This window comes from Acanthaster planci, linkage group LG21, assembly GCF_054643075.1.
Source record: "Acanthaster planci isolate LZ-2023a linkage group LG21, COTS_SCS, whole genome shotgun sequence".
Classification (NCBI taxonomy): domain Eukaryota; kingdom Metazoa; phylum Echinodermata; class Asteroidea; order Valvatida; family Acanthasteridae; genus Acanthaster; species Acanthaster planci.
Genome location: NC_141797.1, coordinates 6860665 through 6873705, shown reverse-complemented (window position 1 = coordinate 6873705; position 13041 = coordinate 6860665). Strand labels below are relative to the sequence as shown.

The 13041-nt window shown below is 44.8% G+C and overlaps 1 protein-coding gene across 3 annotated transcripts in view; it reads right to left on the bottom strand.

The window, feature by feature from the left end:
- The window catches only part of LOC110982359 (MAM and LDL-receptor class A domain-containing protein 1-like), a 157892-nt gene that overhangs the window by 50246 nt on the left and 94605 nt on the right, over positions 1-13041 (bottom strand). For all 3 annotated transcript variants that reach the window (XM_087131433.1, XM_087131431.1, XM_087131432.1), the window contains exons 94-108: positions 12677-12805; positions 11968-12098; positions 11363-11492; positions 10592-10741; positions 9984-10231; positions 8724-8814; positions 7284-7421; positions 6155-6408; positions 5256-5613; positions 4089-4225; positions 3322-3526; positions 2961-3098; positions 1128-1253; positions 343-473; positions 93-177 (exon numbers count right to left, since the gene is read on the bottom strand). In XM_087131433.1, coding sequence (XP_086987559.1) covers positions 93-177; positions 343-473; positions 1128-1253; positions 2961-3098; positions 3322-3526; positions 4089-4225; positions 5256-5613; positions 6155-6408; positions 7284-7421; positions 8724-8814; positions 9984-10231; positions 10592-10741; positions 11363-11492; positions 11968-12098; positions 12677-12805 — 2451 coding nt within the window. The remainder of the gene's footprint in view (positions 1-92; positions 178-342; positions 474-1127; positions 1254-2960; positions 3099-3321; positions 3527-4088; positions 4226-5255; positions 5614-6154; positions 6409-7283; positions 7422-8723; positions 8815-9983; positions 10232-10591; positions 10742-11362; positions 11493-11967; positions 12099-12676; positions 12806-13041) is intronic.

Here is a 13041-nt window from a genome sequence, read left to right as displayed (position 1 = left end):
GTAATTCTTCTTATTTCAGTTCTCAAAACCTACAAACCAAAGACTAATTTATTTTTCATACTAGAAATTTATAATGAATTTTAATTCGTTACCTGGGAGACCACAACCAACAAAGATGATGTCATCAATGGCAATGTCACCTAGGACAGTGAAGGATCTGGTGGCCTCAAATACAACCTGTGATGGGAAGAGAGCTCAGTTTGACCAGTGCAGTCTAGAAACTGGACTCGGGAATATGAATGTTGTATATCAAACCCAATTTAAAGAGGAACCTGGATCTAACCGGTTCAAACTAGATGAAACCAGATCAAACCAGGAGGCACCAAGCACAATCTAACTTACTTTAAAGGGGTTCTGGACACGACCGATACCAAACTGTAAGTAGTTCCACTGGTCACCCATGTCCTGGTCGAAGTACACCAGCATGGTGCGCGTTACGCCTGTGAGCATGTCCACCTGCAGGGAGCCGATGTCTGCAAAACAAAACAATCAAACACAAACTAGGTGTGAATTATTCTAGTATGGAGGCCTGTACAAGGACATTCAGTTGCCATCATTCCCTTTCTAGTGTTGTAGATGAGACCAGTCACAAGAATGTATACAAACACCACAAACCAGACACAAGACCAAGTCACAAGAATGTACACCAAGACAAAATGGCCTGACACAAACCACGCAAGACCAAGTGACAACAGTCACAAGACCAAACACAAGACAAGACAAGACAAGACAGAAGACCAGTCATAAAAAAGGATACAAGACCAGTCACAAAGCCATTCACATGACCAGTCACAAGACCTTTCTGCAGTTCACTAAAAATGGCTTCCAACTGGATGCTCTAAGGCATCGGTCTTTTAGGGTCTCATGATGGCCTAAAGAGGTCTTGATTACAACAACTCTAGCCCACTCTGCCAGCTACCCCAAGGAGTAAAGAGATATCAAACCGATGGGTCCACAGTTTGTCACACATTCATTCTCAGGTCACCCCCTTCCTTGAGCCAACCCTTGACAAGCTGTGGGAAGGTCTACACTTTTGGATCAGAATATGAGATTTTGAACTTGTTTTTTGGACGCAAATTGAGGGCTCCCTCGGGTAAAGGTCCTTGTGCCTCGACTTGTCAACATACCTTGGCCATACATGTGATACCAGAAAGTCAGCAGGCACGTGGAGGAGGCATCGTAGAGCGTGGGAGACTCCAGGGTGGCCTGGCTGAAGCTAGAGCCCGAGTTGGCATTCACAAACATGTAGTGACCTTGAGGAAGAGAAACGAGAATGATCACAAGCACCAGATAACATGCAGGGAAGTGTAGTAGTCAAGTCAAGTACTTTAAAAGCACTCCATACATCTTAAGTATTCCACAAGTCCCCACAGGTACTTGGCAAGTCCTCAAGCGTACTTCACAGGTCTTCACAAGTATTTCACAACTATTTCATATTTCTTCACAGGTACATGTACATGTACTTCACAAGTACTGCATGAGTCTTCAAAAATGCCCCACGTCATGACAGGTACGGTAAAAGTGCTCCACAAGTCTTCACAAGAAATATTTTAATTATCTACTACAGCTACCATACTGCGAGCATTGATGAAGGCACGGTCTTTGGGATGGGCTATCATTTCCATCTGTAGCATTTTATGTGAAGGTGTGGTCTCTGGGCAGCATCACAGCTTGTTTAAAGGAGTGGTCTCCGAGAGGCTGAGCTAGTGTTAATTACCTACAGCAATGCTGATGGTGTGGTCTTCTGAGGGTGCAGGATTAATGGTGGGTGTGGTCTCTGAGGGGGGGGGAGCCAGTGTTTATTACCTAAAAGTACTCAGGGTGCAGTCCTTTGCCTGAGCATGGTGGTTTAACAGTGGATGGGGTCTCTGTGGCTTGGGGCCAGTGTGTATTAACTAAAAGTACTCAGGGTGCAGTCCTTTGCCTGAGCATGGTGGTTTAACAGTGGGTGGGGTCTCTGTGGCTTGGGGCCAGTGTGTATTACCTGAAAGTACTCAGGGTGCAGTCCTTTGCCTGAGCATGGTGGTTTAACAGTGGGTGGGGTCTCTGTGGCTTGGGGCCAGTGTGTATTACCTAAAAGTACTCAGGGTGCAGTCCTTTGCCTGAGCATGGTGGTTTAACAGTGGGTGGGGTCTCTGTGGCTTGGGGCCAGTGTGTATTACCTAAAAGTACTCAGGGTGCAGTCCTTTGCCTGAGCATGGTGGTTTAACAGTGGGTGGGGTCTCTGTGGCTTGGGGCCAGTGTGTATTACCTAAAAGTACTCAGGGTGCAGTCCTTTGCCTGAGCATGGTGGTTTAACAGTGGATGGGGTCTCTGTGGCTTGGGGCCAGTGTGTATTACCTGCAGCAATGCTGATGGTGTGGTCTTCTGAGGGTGCAGGATTAATGGTGGGTGTGGTCTCTGAGGGGGGGGAGCCAGTGTTTATTACCTAAAAGTACTCAGGGTGCAGTCCTTTGCCTGAGCATGGTGGTTTAACAGTGGGTGGGGTCTCTGTGGCTTGGGGCCAGTGTGTATTACCTAAAAGTACTCAGGGTGCAGTCCTTTGCCTGAGCATGGTGGTTTAACAGTGGGTGGGGTCTCTGTGGCTTGGGGCCAGTGTGTATTACCTGCAGCAATGCTGATGGTGTGGTCTTCTGAGGGTGCAGGATTAATGGTGGGTGTGGTCTCTGAGGGGGGGGGAGCCAGTGTTTATTACCTAAAAGTACTCAGGGTGCAGTCCTTTGCCTGAGCATGGTGGTTTAACAGTGGGTGGGGTCTCTGTGGCTTGGGGCCAGTGTGTATTACCTAAAAGTACTCAGGGTGCAGTCCTTTGCCTGAGCATGGTGGTTTAACAGTGGGTGGGGTCTCTGTGGCTTGGGGCCAGTGTGTATTACCTGCAGCAATGCTGATGGTGTGGTCTTCTGAGGGTGCAGGATTAATGGTGGGTGTGGTCTCTGAGGGGGGGAGCCAGTGTGTATTACCTGCAGCAGTGCTAAGGGTGTGGTCTTTTGAGGGACCAGTGTTTGCAGTGGGCGTGGCCCCTGTTCCAATCTCCCACTTGTAGGATCCGATGCTCGTGTCAGTCCAGCCGCATGCACCATTCTCAAATTGACAAGTTCCTGGAAAAGGTAGATAAAATATTCACAATGCAATAGATTCCAAATATTTTTTTCCTTTCTTTACACTGATTTCAGCTCACAGAAAAATAATTTTGAAAGTTGAAAATCAAGCGTTCTTCATCTTTATGGGCGATAACTCTCATCACGCTACTCCAAAGCATAACCATGTTTCAGCTAATAGTGAATGGAAATCTTCAAATAAATTTAACAAAGAAATAATTACCACAGTTGGCCTCCTCTGACTTGTCACCGCAGTCATCCACAAAGTTGCAAATCTGTGTCTTGTCCGTCAGGCACTTTCCATTCTTGCAGTTGAACTGGCAGGGCGGGGCTGGAGTGGGGGGCGTGCACAGCCCCTTGTACATCTGGATGTCGTCGATGGCGATGTCGCCTTGGTAACTGGAGCCCTTGATCCCTTGGAAGACGATCTGTGGAACAGGGGGGTTTGATTGGACATGGTTTAAAATGGCGACTATTCTGTATCCGGATGAACAACAATCAGATGGCAAATGGGATGAAATCTCTACCAGTGTTGCAGTCAAGTCCATCAAAGTCCTTTCACAAGTCTAGTCACAAGTCCCCTTATAAGACTTGCCACAATAATGGGGTGAACAGCGACAAATGCTTTTGTTACAGTGGGATAGCTTGTGACTTTTGCTTATTGACTGGGTGACTTGTGATGGATTTGTAGGGACTAGGCTACAGCACTGATCTCTAACTCTGGTCACTGTAAGGATGGATCAAGGAAATGAGATTGTCCAGTATGATTGTTGATTTCCAAATTTAATATCAAAATGCTGGGGCGAAGTTTCCCTGACAATCAAAATCTTCTCCTCATCAACACAGACCTGGGCTCAGATGCCTAAGCGTTGGAGCACAGTGTAAGGGGTGCTGATCCCCATGCACAGAGCAGGGTATGCACAGAAAAATTTCGTCAGAATGTGTACAAAAGTCTACATGGGCTTGTGCAACAGTGTCTGTCGTACTGACCTCATAGACGGTGCTGGGCTTGGGTGCGTCCACCAGGGTGTGGAGCCAGACGTCCCCTTGCTCCTTGTCCTCGCTCCAGAGTTTGGTCCAGAAGAGGGGATGCAGGATGTTGGTCTGCTGCCAGACATTCAAGGTACCTGGACATGGAAGCCGAGAAGAGGGACTTTTACAAGGGGGTTTGAGGGATGACCAGTTGGTTGATCCACAGCATACGTTATGAATGGAGATTGGACCCGTGAGGCAACGTGACTCAAACCAAACTCGCAAGTCAAATTTTTAAACTCGAACGCGAGTCACGTCCTCAGACTCAGTTCAAGTGACCCATGGCTCGGAGTCACCTCTGGGGTGGATATTATCAACAATACAATAGACAAAATGCTCCAACTGCTGAACCTTCGTTGGAGCGCTAAAATCAACAGAAGGGTGCACAGCCTTGTAAAGGTTGAAACTATTCGCAAATGGATGCAACGACAAAGCTAAGGGGGCTGGGGAAGGAAAACGACCCCCCCGACAAATTATTGCCCCCCTCCACTGGAAATGTGAACAAAGAAAATAACAGTATCACTAAGAAAATGTTAAGACTTGAACCAACTTGAACCCCCCTTCCCCCACAGTGAGAACCCTGGCTATGCCGCTGGCTGGATACCACCAACTTCAAAGTGCTGTAGCTAGTGTCCCACAGTTCTGATGTTGATCCTGATACGGACCTTCTGAGGACAAATGTTTGGGGTGCACTGAATAAGCCTTTAGCGAGTTAAATTTGCATAAATCTGGTCCACTGAGTTTTCTGATTGCACAAGACTATTATCAGTTGAATTCCCTAGACTAAAGACACTGTTGCTGCACCTCATGATTTTGATTCTGCATAGCAACTGCCATCTCTGGAATGGACTGGCTCCTTGGTGCTCTTCTTATTCAATGAAAACAGTGTATTGGTGCAAGGCGTCTCCTGTGACTAAGCAAAAGCCTGATTCGAATCACGAGGTGCAGTACAGCAACGGTGCCTTCGGTATGGAGAGTTCAAATTATTATGTTCATGTGAATTTAAAGGTCTAAGTGTGCATGTGCCAGATTTCATCCAAATTTAACTCGCAAAAGGCTTATTTTGAATTGCTGCAGTTTGAGAAGCTGGCAAAGTGCTGGATGCAGGTTGGTGTCTCTTCCTACCTATGTGGTTTCCCTTCATGTGATACCAGAAGCTGAGGCACATGTCCTGGCGTGGCAGCGTCTCCGACATCAGGTAGGCAAAGTCGTCCTTGATGGAGGGCGATGAGGTCTCGATGTAGACGTAGTAGCCGAAGGACGTGCCCAGGGTGTGGTCGGTGGAGGGCCCCGTGTTGTAGCTGTCCGTGCTGCCCTTGTTGCGCAGCCAATCCATGTCGTCGCCGGGGATGTTCATGTAGAGGCAGAAGTCGTTCTCGAAGTCACAGCTGCCGGGCCGCGAGCAGGTGGTGCCCGTCAGGTCGATGTCATCGATGGCGATGTCGCCTTTGGGTCCCGAGCCGGCCAGGCCCTCAAAGAGAATCTGAAGATAGAAAAAACTTGGATGTGAATTTTTACTTTTAAAAGAAGTACAACTTGAGGGCAACTTTCACCAATGTAAGTTTGAAATATTTTGACTTAAGGAAAATTTGAAGATATATTTTGAAATCAATGTTTCAGTTGCACTCCCTTAGGGCCAATACACAACCCAATAAAAACCATTAAAAGACCACTACAATACCTCCAGTCTCAATCCAGGTCACAGGCTACTCAAATAAACGGCAATGGAAGCATTTCTTAGGTCACTGTTTACTCTGTTACTTGTGACTGGTCTTATAATTGGTCTTGTGTCTGGTCTTGTGCACAGTTTTCTGTAGTGTGTCTGGCCTTATGACTGGTCCACTTCTGATCTTGTGACTGGTCTTGTAACTGATCTTGTGACTGGTCTTGTAACTGATCTTGTGAGTAGTCATGTGTCTGGTCTTGTAAATGATCTCCCAATGGTCTCGTACATGTTTATAGATCTTTCATTTCAATGCGTCAACATCAAATCCCCCATAAATAAGTAACCAGTTGTATCATACTCTGTACGGGTAAGCTGACTGGATGGACACCTCGGCCACCATCCAATAGGCGAAGGCGTTGTAGTAGCGGTCCCAGACGGGCGAGCCCTTGTTGCCCTTGACCTCCACGTACACCTTCAGGGCGTTGACGTCCACGCCCACCATGTAGTACCAGAACTTCATGCACGTCCCGAAGGTCGCCGGGTACTCGGGCGAGCGGATGCGGGCCATGTCACCGTTGCTCTTGCCCGATACGTCGATGTACATGTAGTGTCCTTTTGCGCAATCAAAGGAGACGTCACAACAAATCAACACAACACAAATTTACCGTAACTGCTAACTACCTTTCCGTATCAACTAAAAATCTGAAGATAAATTTCAATTAGTTTAGCTGACTAATCAGAAACAATACTCTTAATAGTGCCCCCCGAACAGAGATGTTGACAAATGGGAAGAGCCACCAACGTGGGGCTGGATAGCTCAGTTGGTAGAGCACAGGTACGGTGTTCCAGAGGTAGCAGGTTCAGATCCTGTTCCAGTCAATTTCTTTGTTCATCTTTATAATCAGAAATAATACAGTGAGAGTGCAAATCATGGAAATGCTATTTTTATGAAAATGGCACATGCGTTAAAAAATGTGGCACCTGCACACATTTTGAAAAACTTAAACACCCTATTGGTCAAAGAGGTATTTCATGTGTGTGCACGACCTGCACAAAAGTGCTCTGCCAAAGCAGCAAAATCTTCTCAATTCAGATCAGTCTTTAGTATATGAGATATTTTGTTATTATTTTTAACGATATCAAACTTTCAGAATTCACATGCCTGTCATTCGCATTGTGCAGGGGCTGCCAAATTACTGCTTAGTGAACTTGCTACATGAGGTTTAGAAGCTGGGGAACCAGCCATGAGTTGCATATACTGGAAGTAACATTTTGACTGGTAAGCCAGTGTTGCAATGCAGGCTTCCTTCTGCTCAGCAATGTTTTGACCAAATATCACCCAGAAGCAGTCCCCACTACACTACACTGTGTGTCTAATTTTGACAAGTAGTTCATTTTTCCTATTAGCAAATAATTTCTTCACTTAGCAAATTTCGGCGCGTAATGGCTCTGTGAAATCTAGATCCTCCCAATCATATTCTGCTTACCTTGTGCACTCTGGTAGGTGTGGTCGTAGGGCGGTCCCGTATTGGGGGTTGTCGTTGCACCGGTTCCCATCGTCCAGTCGAAGTTGTCTGTCTTGTCCTGGGCAAAGCCGCAATCACCGTGCTCAAAGTCGCAAGTCACTGTAGTTGGAAAAGAGGAAATAGGAAAACATTTTAGATGAAGTTACAAAGCGGCCTGCCACAGGCATAATGAATGACCCAAATTGTGCATCAAAAAATGGCATCTAGGGATTGAAACCGATACGAATGCACCTTTGCAACGAAGCCCAAAATGCAATTCTCCAGAGCTCTCATTAAAACTACCACAGGATAATTTGAAAGACGATGAATAAACCTGGTTACATGATGAAACAAATTAATCATATTTAATCTATCTTTGATTAAAAGCAACATGGATAGAAAACGATAAAAGGAAAAGAACTATAGACGCCTTCGGAGAAGAAAAAAATGCTAAAGAAAGTAGAGGTCCATAAAAGTAGCAATGTCTCACTGTAAAGACCGAGCTTTGAAGCCCTAAATCACTTGAAATCTTATTATAACGAGGTTCAGGTGATGACAAGGTAAATTGCGTATTTTCCTTATGCAAATGCACCCTTACAAAGGTTTACAAATAATTATTTGTAAATTCAATCAGGGTAGGTGCTGGCAACGGCTTCTGCCAGTGTTGTGGTCAAGTCCACTCTAAGACCAGACACAAAGCCAGACACAAGAGTAGGGTGACCAGTCAGGAAGGAATGCTTTTGTTGCATTTTATCTGAGTACTTTGTGACTTGGATTCATATTGGTGGTCTTGTTTAGGGCTGTAAAGACTATCCAACTATTTGATTGATTATCCAATATTCAAATATTGTTTTCTGAATTTGAATACTGAAGTGCAAAATTCATGAAGGGGGGGGCATTTTCTTTAGTTTTGAATGAGAAAACTTGGGTTAAGGAGGCTTGTTTCAAGCAGATTCAAATGAAAAGTGACAGAAATCTTACATTGACTCAAAAAGTAAATTAATCGTTAAAAGATTTAAAATAGAAATTTTCAACAGGGCAAGAAGTATTGTTTGGCTCTAAAATCTTGCTAAATCACGACTGGAGATACTTCTAGCCGTGTGAATATTATTTTCGTGATTATAATGTACAATTGTGTGCATTATTTGCAACTGATTTTGTATACATCGTTGAATCATCAACAATCTGCTGATCGTTAAGACCGAATATTTGGATATTCAATTGATTTGAAGGTCAAATATTTGAAAAGTGAATTAGTCGAATTGACTCAGCCCTTGTCTTGTTGAACCTAATGATGGTCTCGACTTCAAAACTGGTTTATACTTTCTAATTCTAGCTGAAATACATTTGTGAATACCGGAGCACATGGTTTTCTTTTTTTCTGGCAGCCCTATCAAAGTGGTGTCATGGGAAACGTCTTACTCATGAGAGGGCATTTGCCGTTCAAAACTTCGATGTCATCCAGGGCAATGTCGCCCTTGTAAGAACTGCCACGCACACCTTCAAATATGACCTGGACAGGATGAGAGTTCGGAAAACCAAGCGAGGTGTTGTTCAGTTATAGGTGAGGAAACAAAATTGGAAAAGGTGTTAGGAAGGAAAAGTGAAGGCGTTCAATGATCGTCTCACTTTGGATTCCTAGACTTTTAATTCCTTTTTAGAATTAATATTTTTAGAGCTGTGCTTCGTGGTTGACATTTACTTTGTCAAAAATTGGCACTTGGAGGACAAACCATTCTTTCCTTTTTTAAATTGAAAATTTATTTCCATTCTGTGATGTATATTTGTTGAATTATAAAGTTAGATAAACGCATGACTTTTGACAAAATACAAAAGTAAAAATTAAGTAAGACCCAAATTGTTACAAATAGGTCATTTGGAAGATATTTTGTGGTAAATTTGTCAGCATTAGAGAGACATTGGCTTTTAGGGAGACATTTCAGTGTCTCCCTATTTTCAAACTACCAGAAGGAGGCCGAATTTATTGTCCATATTTTGAGAGATGGTAGTTTAGGGCCTAATATGAAAACATACAAAGTTTGGTTCAGATCAGATTAGGGAATATTGAATTATGGGACATTTAAGTTGGAAAAATTTTGTGCACATTCTTACGGGAATGTCTCCCTGATGACCCATTAGCAGTAAATAGAAAAATGGGCAACATGATGGCATATTCAGAACAACTAAGTCCTTTAATGACAAACTAGACAATTTATTTTTGAACCAATAAATTATATTAACATTTGGAACTTTAAAAAGTACCCCCTCTCCGGCTTTGAAGATGAGTTGTTATGGGGAGGGGATTGACCAGACACTGGGCACTTAATAATTCTTGCAGGAGATTACAGTTTCCCTTTTTGTTGGTCAAGTTATGCTACTGCAGTATACCACTGGGAAAAACCAACGGACCACAATCTTAAACATTTCAAACTGGTGTATTTTCATTGACTGTCAGTCACGGTGAATAATGTTCTCAATGAAAAAAATTGCCCAACTGAATCACTTCAAACCAAATTCAAAGTCTTATGAAGGTACTCCCTGTTGAGGTAAACATTATTTTAAATATAACTGCTTTACATTTAGAATGACTATAGCTGCTTACTGACAAATGTTCGGTACTCAATTTTATGACATCACGCCCAAATCTGGTACCCAACGTCGTACCAGTGGAGTATTACTCACCGCGAAGCTGCCGTCAATGAATACCTGGCCCTGCGTCCATTTTGGGCCCTGATCTCCCTTCCGCGTCCACTCCACTGTGTCCTTGCCATTCTCCCGCCGCAGCACATTGAGCGTGTCAATGTTGGGGCCGAACATGTGGTACCAGAAGCGCACGCACTTGCCAAGGGTGGCCGAGGTCATATCAGGGGAGGTCATGTGGGCCTTGGCGCCTGGTGTCTGGCCGGATGCCTCGATGTAGACGTAGTAGCCTGCGTGGAGGGAAAAGGACAAGACCATTTAGAAGACCAAACACAAGTCTAGACCGTCACAAGGCCAGTCGCAAGACCACTCACAAAAGAATTCACAAGGCCAGACAAAAGACCGTCCCTGAGACCCACCCCTGTGGCTTCAAAGTGGCATTCATGCCCTTCTACACAAAGAGCCTCCCCTCTCAGAATCAGTATTTTTTGGACTTGGGAACAATTTGGATGTCTTTTCTATAATACCATAAAATAAAAGGACCCTCCCTCCTAAGTTTGTATCACAGGGTTGAGGGACCTAGTGTGAGCTTAAAACCAAAGTTGGACATGGCCACAATTTGTCGGATCTATGGAGAGGGAGGTGCGTACCTTGAGAGGTGCCGGTAGTGTGATCATACTCTGGCCCGGTGTCAACGGACCAGGTACTCCCCTGCTGTCTGCTCCACTTGAAGGTTCCTGTGGTAGCGTGCTGCCACACGCACCAGCCCGACTCAAAGTCACAATCATACTGGCTGGGCTCTGTGAGGAAAAGGAGGACCGGATGGTAACACACAGCCAGTGGGGTAGCATAATGGGGGATCACAAGGTACAAGTGATCAAGGAGCCCTGGTGTGGTAATGAGAGGGACGAATGGGTGGTACAATCAATAGAACCTACTAGAATGGCATGGAGTGGTATGAGTGGGTGTACATGGTGCAATCAAGGTACCCAGAGGGGTACGTGGTATGGGGGGGTTAAATAGCTTTATAATTAAGGAACCCATTGAGGTCGTGTGAAGGGTGATGGGTGGGTGCACACAGTGCAATAATGAACACAGTGGGTTGGTATGGAGGATGTATGGAGGAGGTATAATTGAGAAACCCAGTGGGTGGAGGGGGGTTGGAAGGGGATGAGAGGGTTCTTGGGGAGGGAGAGGTAGACAATGAAACAATGGAGGAAATCGGGGTGAAAAGAAAAATTCTTCTTCTGCAGACGTGGCAGAGCGTTTAATGGTAGCACTTGGAGCATACAATGAGAATTCAGCTGTGAAATTCGGTTCCGGTAAAACTCTGTTTGACGTGTTAGCCTTAATACAACTTTTAGGACTTTGCAATCAGCAAATCAATCAAGCATTGATTAAAGGAATCTGGGCTTAGTTACGGTGAGTGGGAGGTCCAGGTGTCGTAGGTGCTGGCGTGGGAAGGAAGACGCACGGCGTGGGCTCTAGATCAAGGTCATCCAGGGCTATGTCCCCTCGCCAGTCATTCACGTACGTGGCCTCGATCAACACCTGTCAAAAAAACCAATAAACCAGTTCTGCGGGTCAGACTGGGTCTGAGCTAGTGGCAATAACAGACACTCGTGTCAATCTTGGGGGTGCGGCAATTGTCTTAGATCAAGGAATTTGAGCTCTTTCTTTCCATGTGTCACTCAGTTTGGTACAATGAAAATGGACGTTGTGTAGATGTCAAAATGTTGAGGACTCCTATTGCTGAAACACTATGCAAGATACATTCAGAGGCCTTCAACTCAAAAGTGGTTCTGGCGACATGTGAATCCATTTTACAGAACGAATCACAAATGTCATTGGGTCCAAAAACTGAAGTACGCGTTGGTTTAATTTGCATTAGGATAAGCAAACTGAGCTCTTGGTTTTAATGCATCATTCAGTTGAAAATCCTGTGAAACTTGACAGTTATACTAAGCAAGTATTGCTTGGAGGCTTGCTAAAGCATGGTGGTTTTTATCACTGGTATCCTGCCTACCTGGTACTCCACAGTGCTGGTCAGCTGGATCTGCTTCTTCAGCCAGATGTTACCTTGGTCCCCGCTCAGCGACCATTGCTTGATCTTGGCGTTCTTGTTGTCCTCTGTGTACACGGTCAGGGTTCCGATGCCTGAAAAGTTAGTGAGGGAATCCAGGCCATCTAAGTTCATTTTCTTGATCATTTTGCCCAATGGAAAAGTGAGTGTGGTTAAGAACATCAAAACTAAGAAATGTTCACCCTAGAAGTTTCATGGCCAATCTCTTTGAGTCCTGGCCTGCATGTGAAGATGCCCATGTCTCAAGTGTCAATTCAATTTAATTATCAAGGGATTTGGTGTTAGAGTCATTTAATGCTCTCTCGTAGACGTGTCATTCCATACGTTGAGCACAGAATGAGAGTTAATATATTAACCTGACTGCCTTGAGAGAAAGTTGACACTTTGTGAGAATTATGGGTCTGGTTTTCACAAAACTGACGTCGAAACAACCACAAGAGATCAGGAAGGAATACATTGAGGGCTACAAGCAATAGAAAAACTGCATTGCAACGATAAGAGCGGGCAGACTCCATTCCCGGCTGTTTAGATTGAGGCCGGATACAAAAGCGAATTTGCCCAGAGATTTTAGAGCTCCTCCGTGTAGGATCAGACTAATCGTTTCATTTGCAGGACAGTCACGACAAAACGAGGCGTTGGTCTGCCAACGTACCTTTGCCGTACATGTGATACCAGAGGGAGAGGCAGGAGCCGCCGGTGATGGCCAGGTGTTGGCTCCGCAGGACCGCCTTGTCGTTCTTCTTCATTCCCGAGAGGGACGTCTCGAAGTAGATGTAGAAGCCTGTTAAAAAAGATAACAAATGAGAGAACCTGAACAAAATTCCAATGAAAACTGATGACAGCCATGACGTCAAGACACAAACCGTTGCAAAGGGATGCTGCATCACATCATTTCATCAAAAAATTTTAACACAACGGCATCCCAATTTCGGAAAATGTTTGCATAAAATACCTTGTTTTCGGTGGCAATTAATGCTGCCTCTTGAAGCCAAACTGATACTCCAGTTTGATGTATTT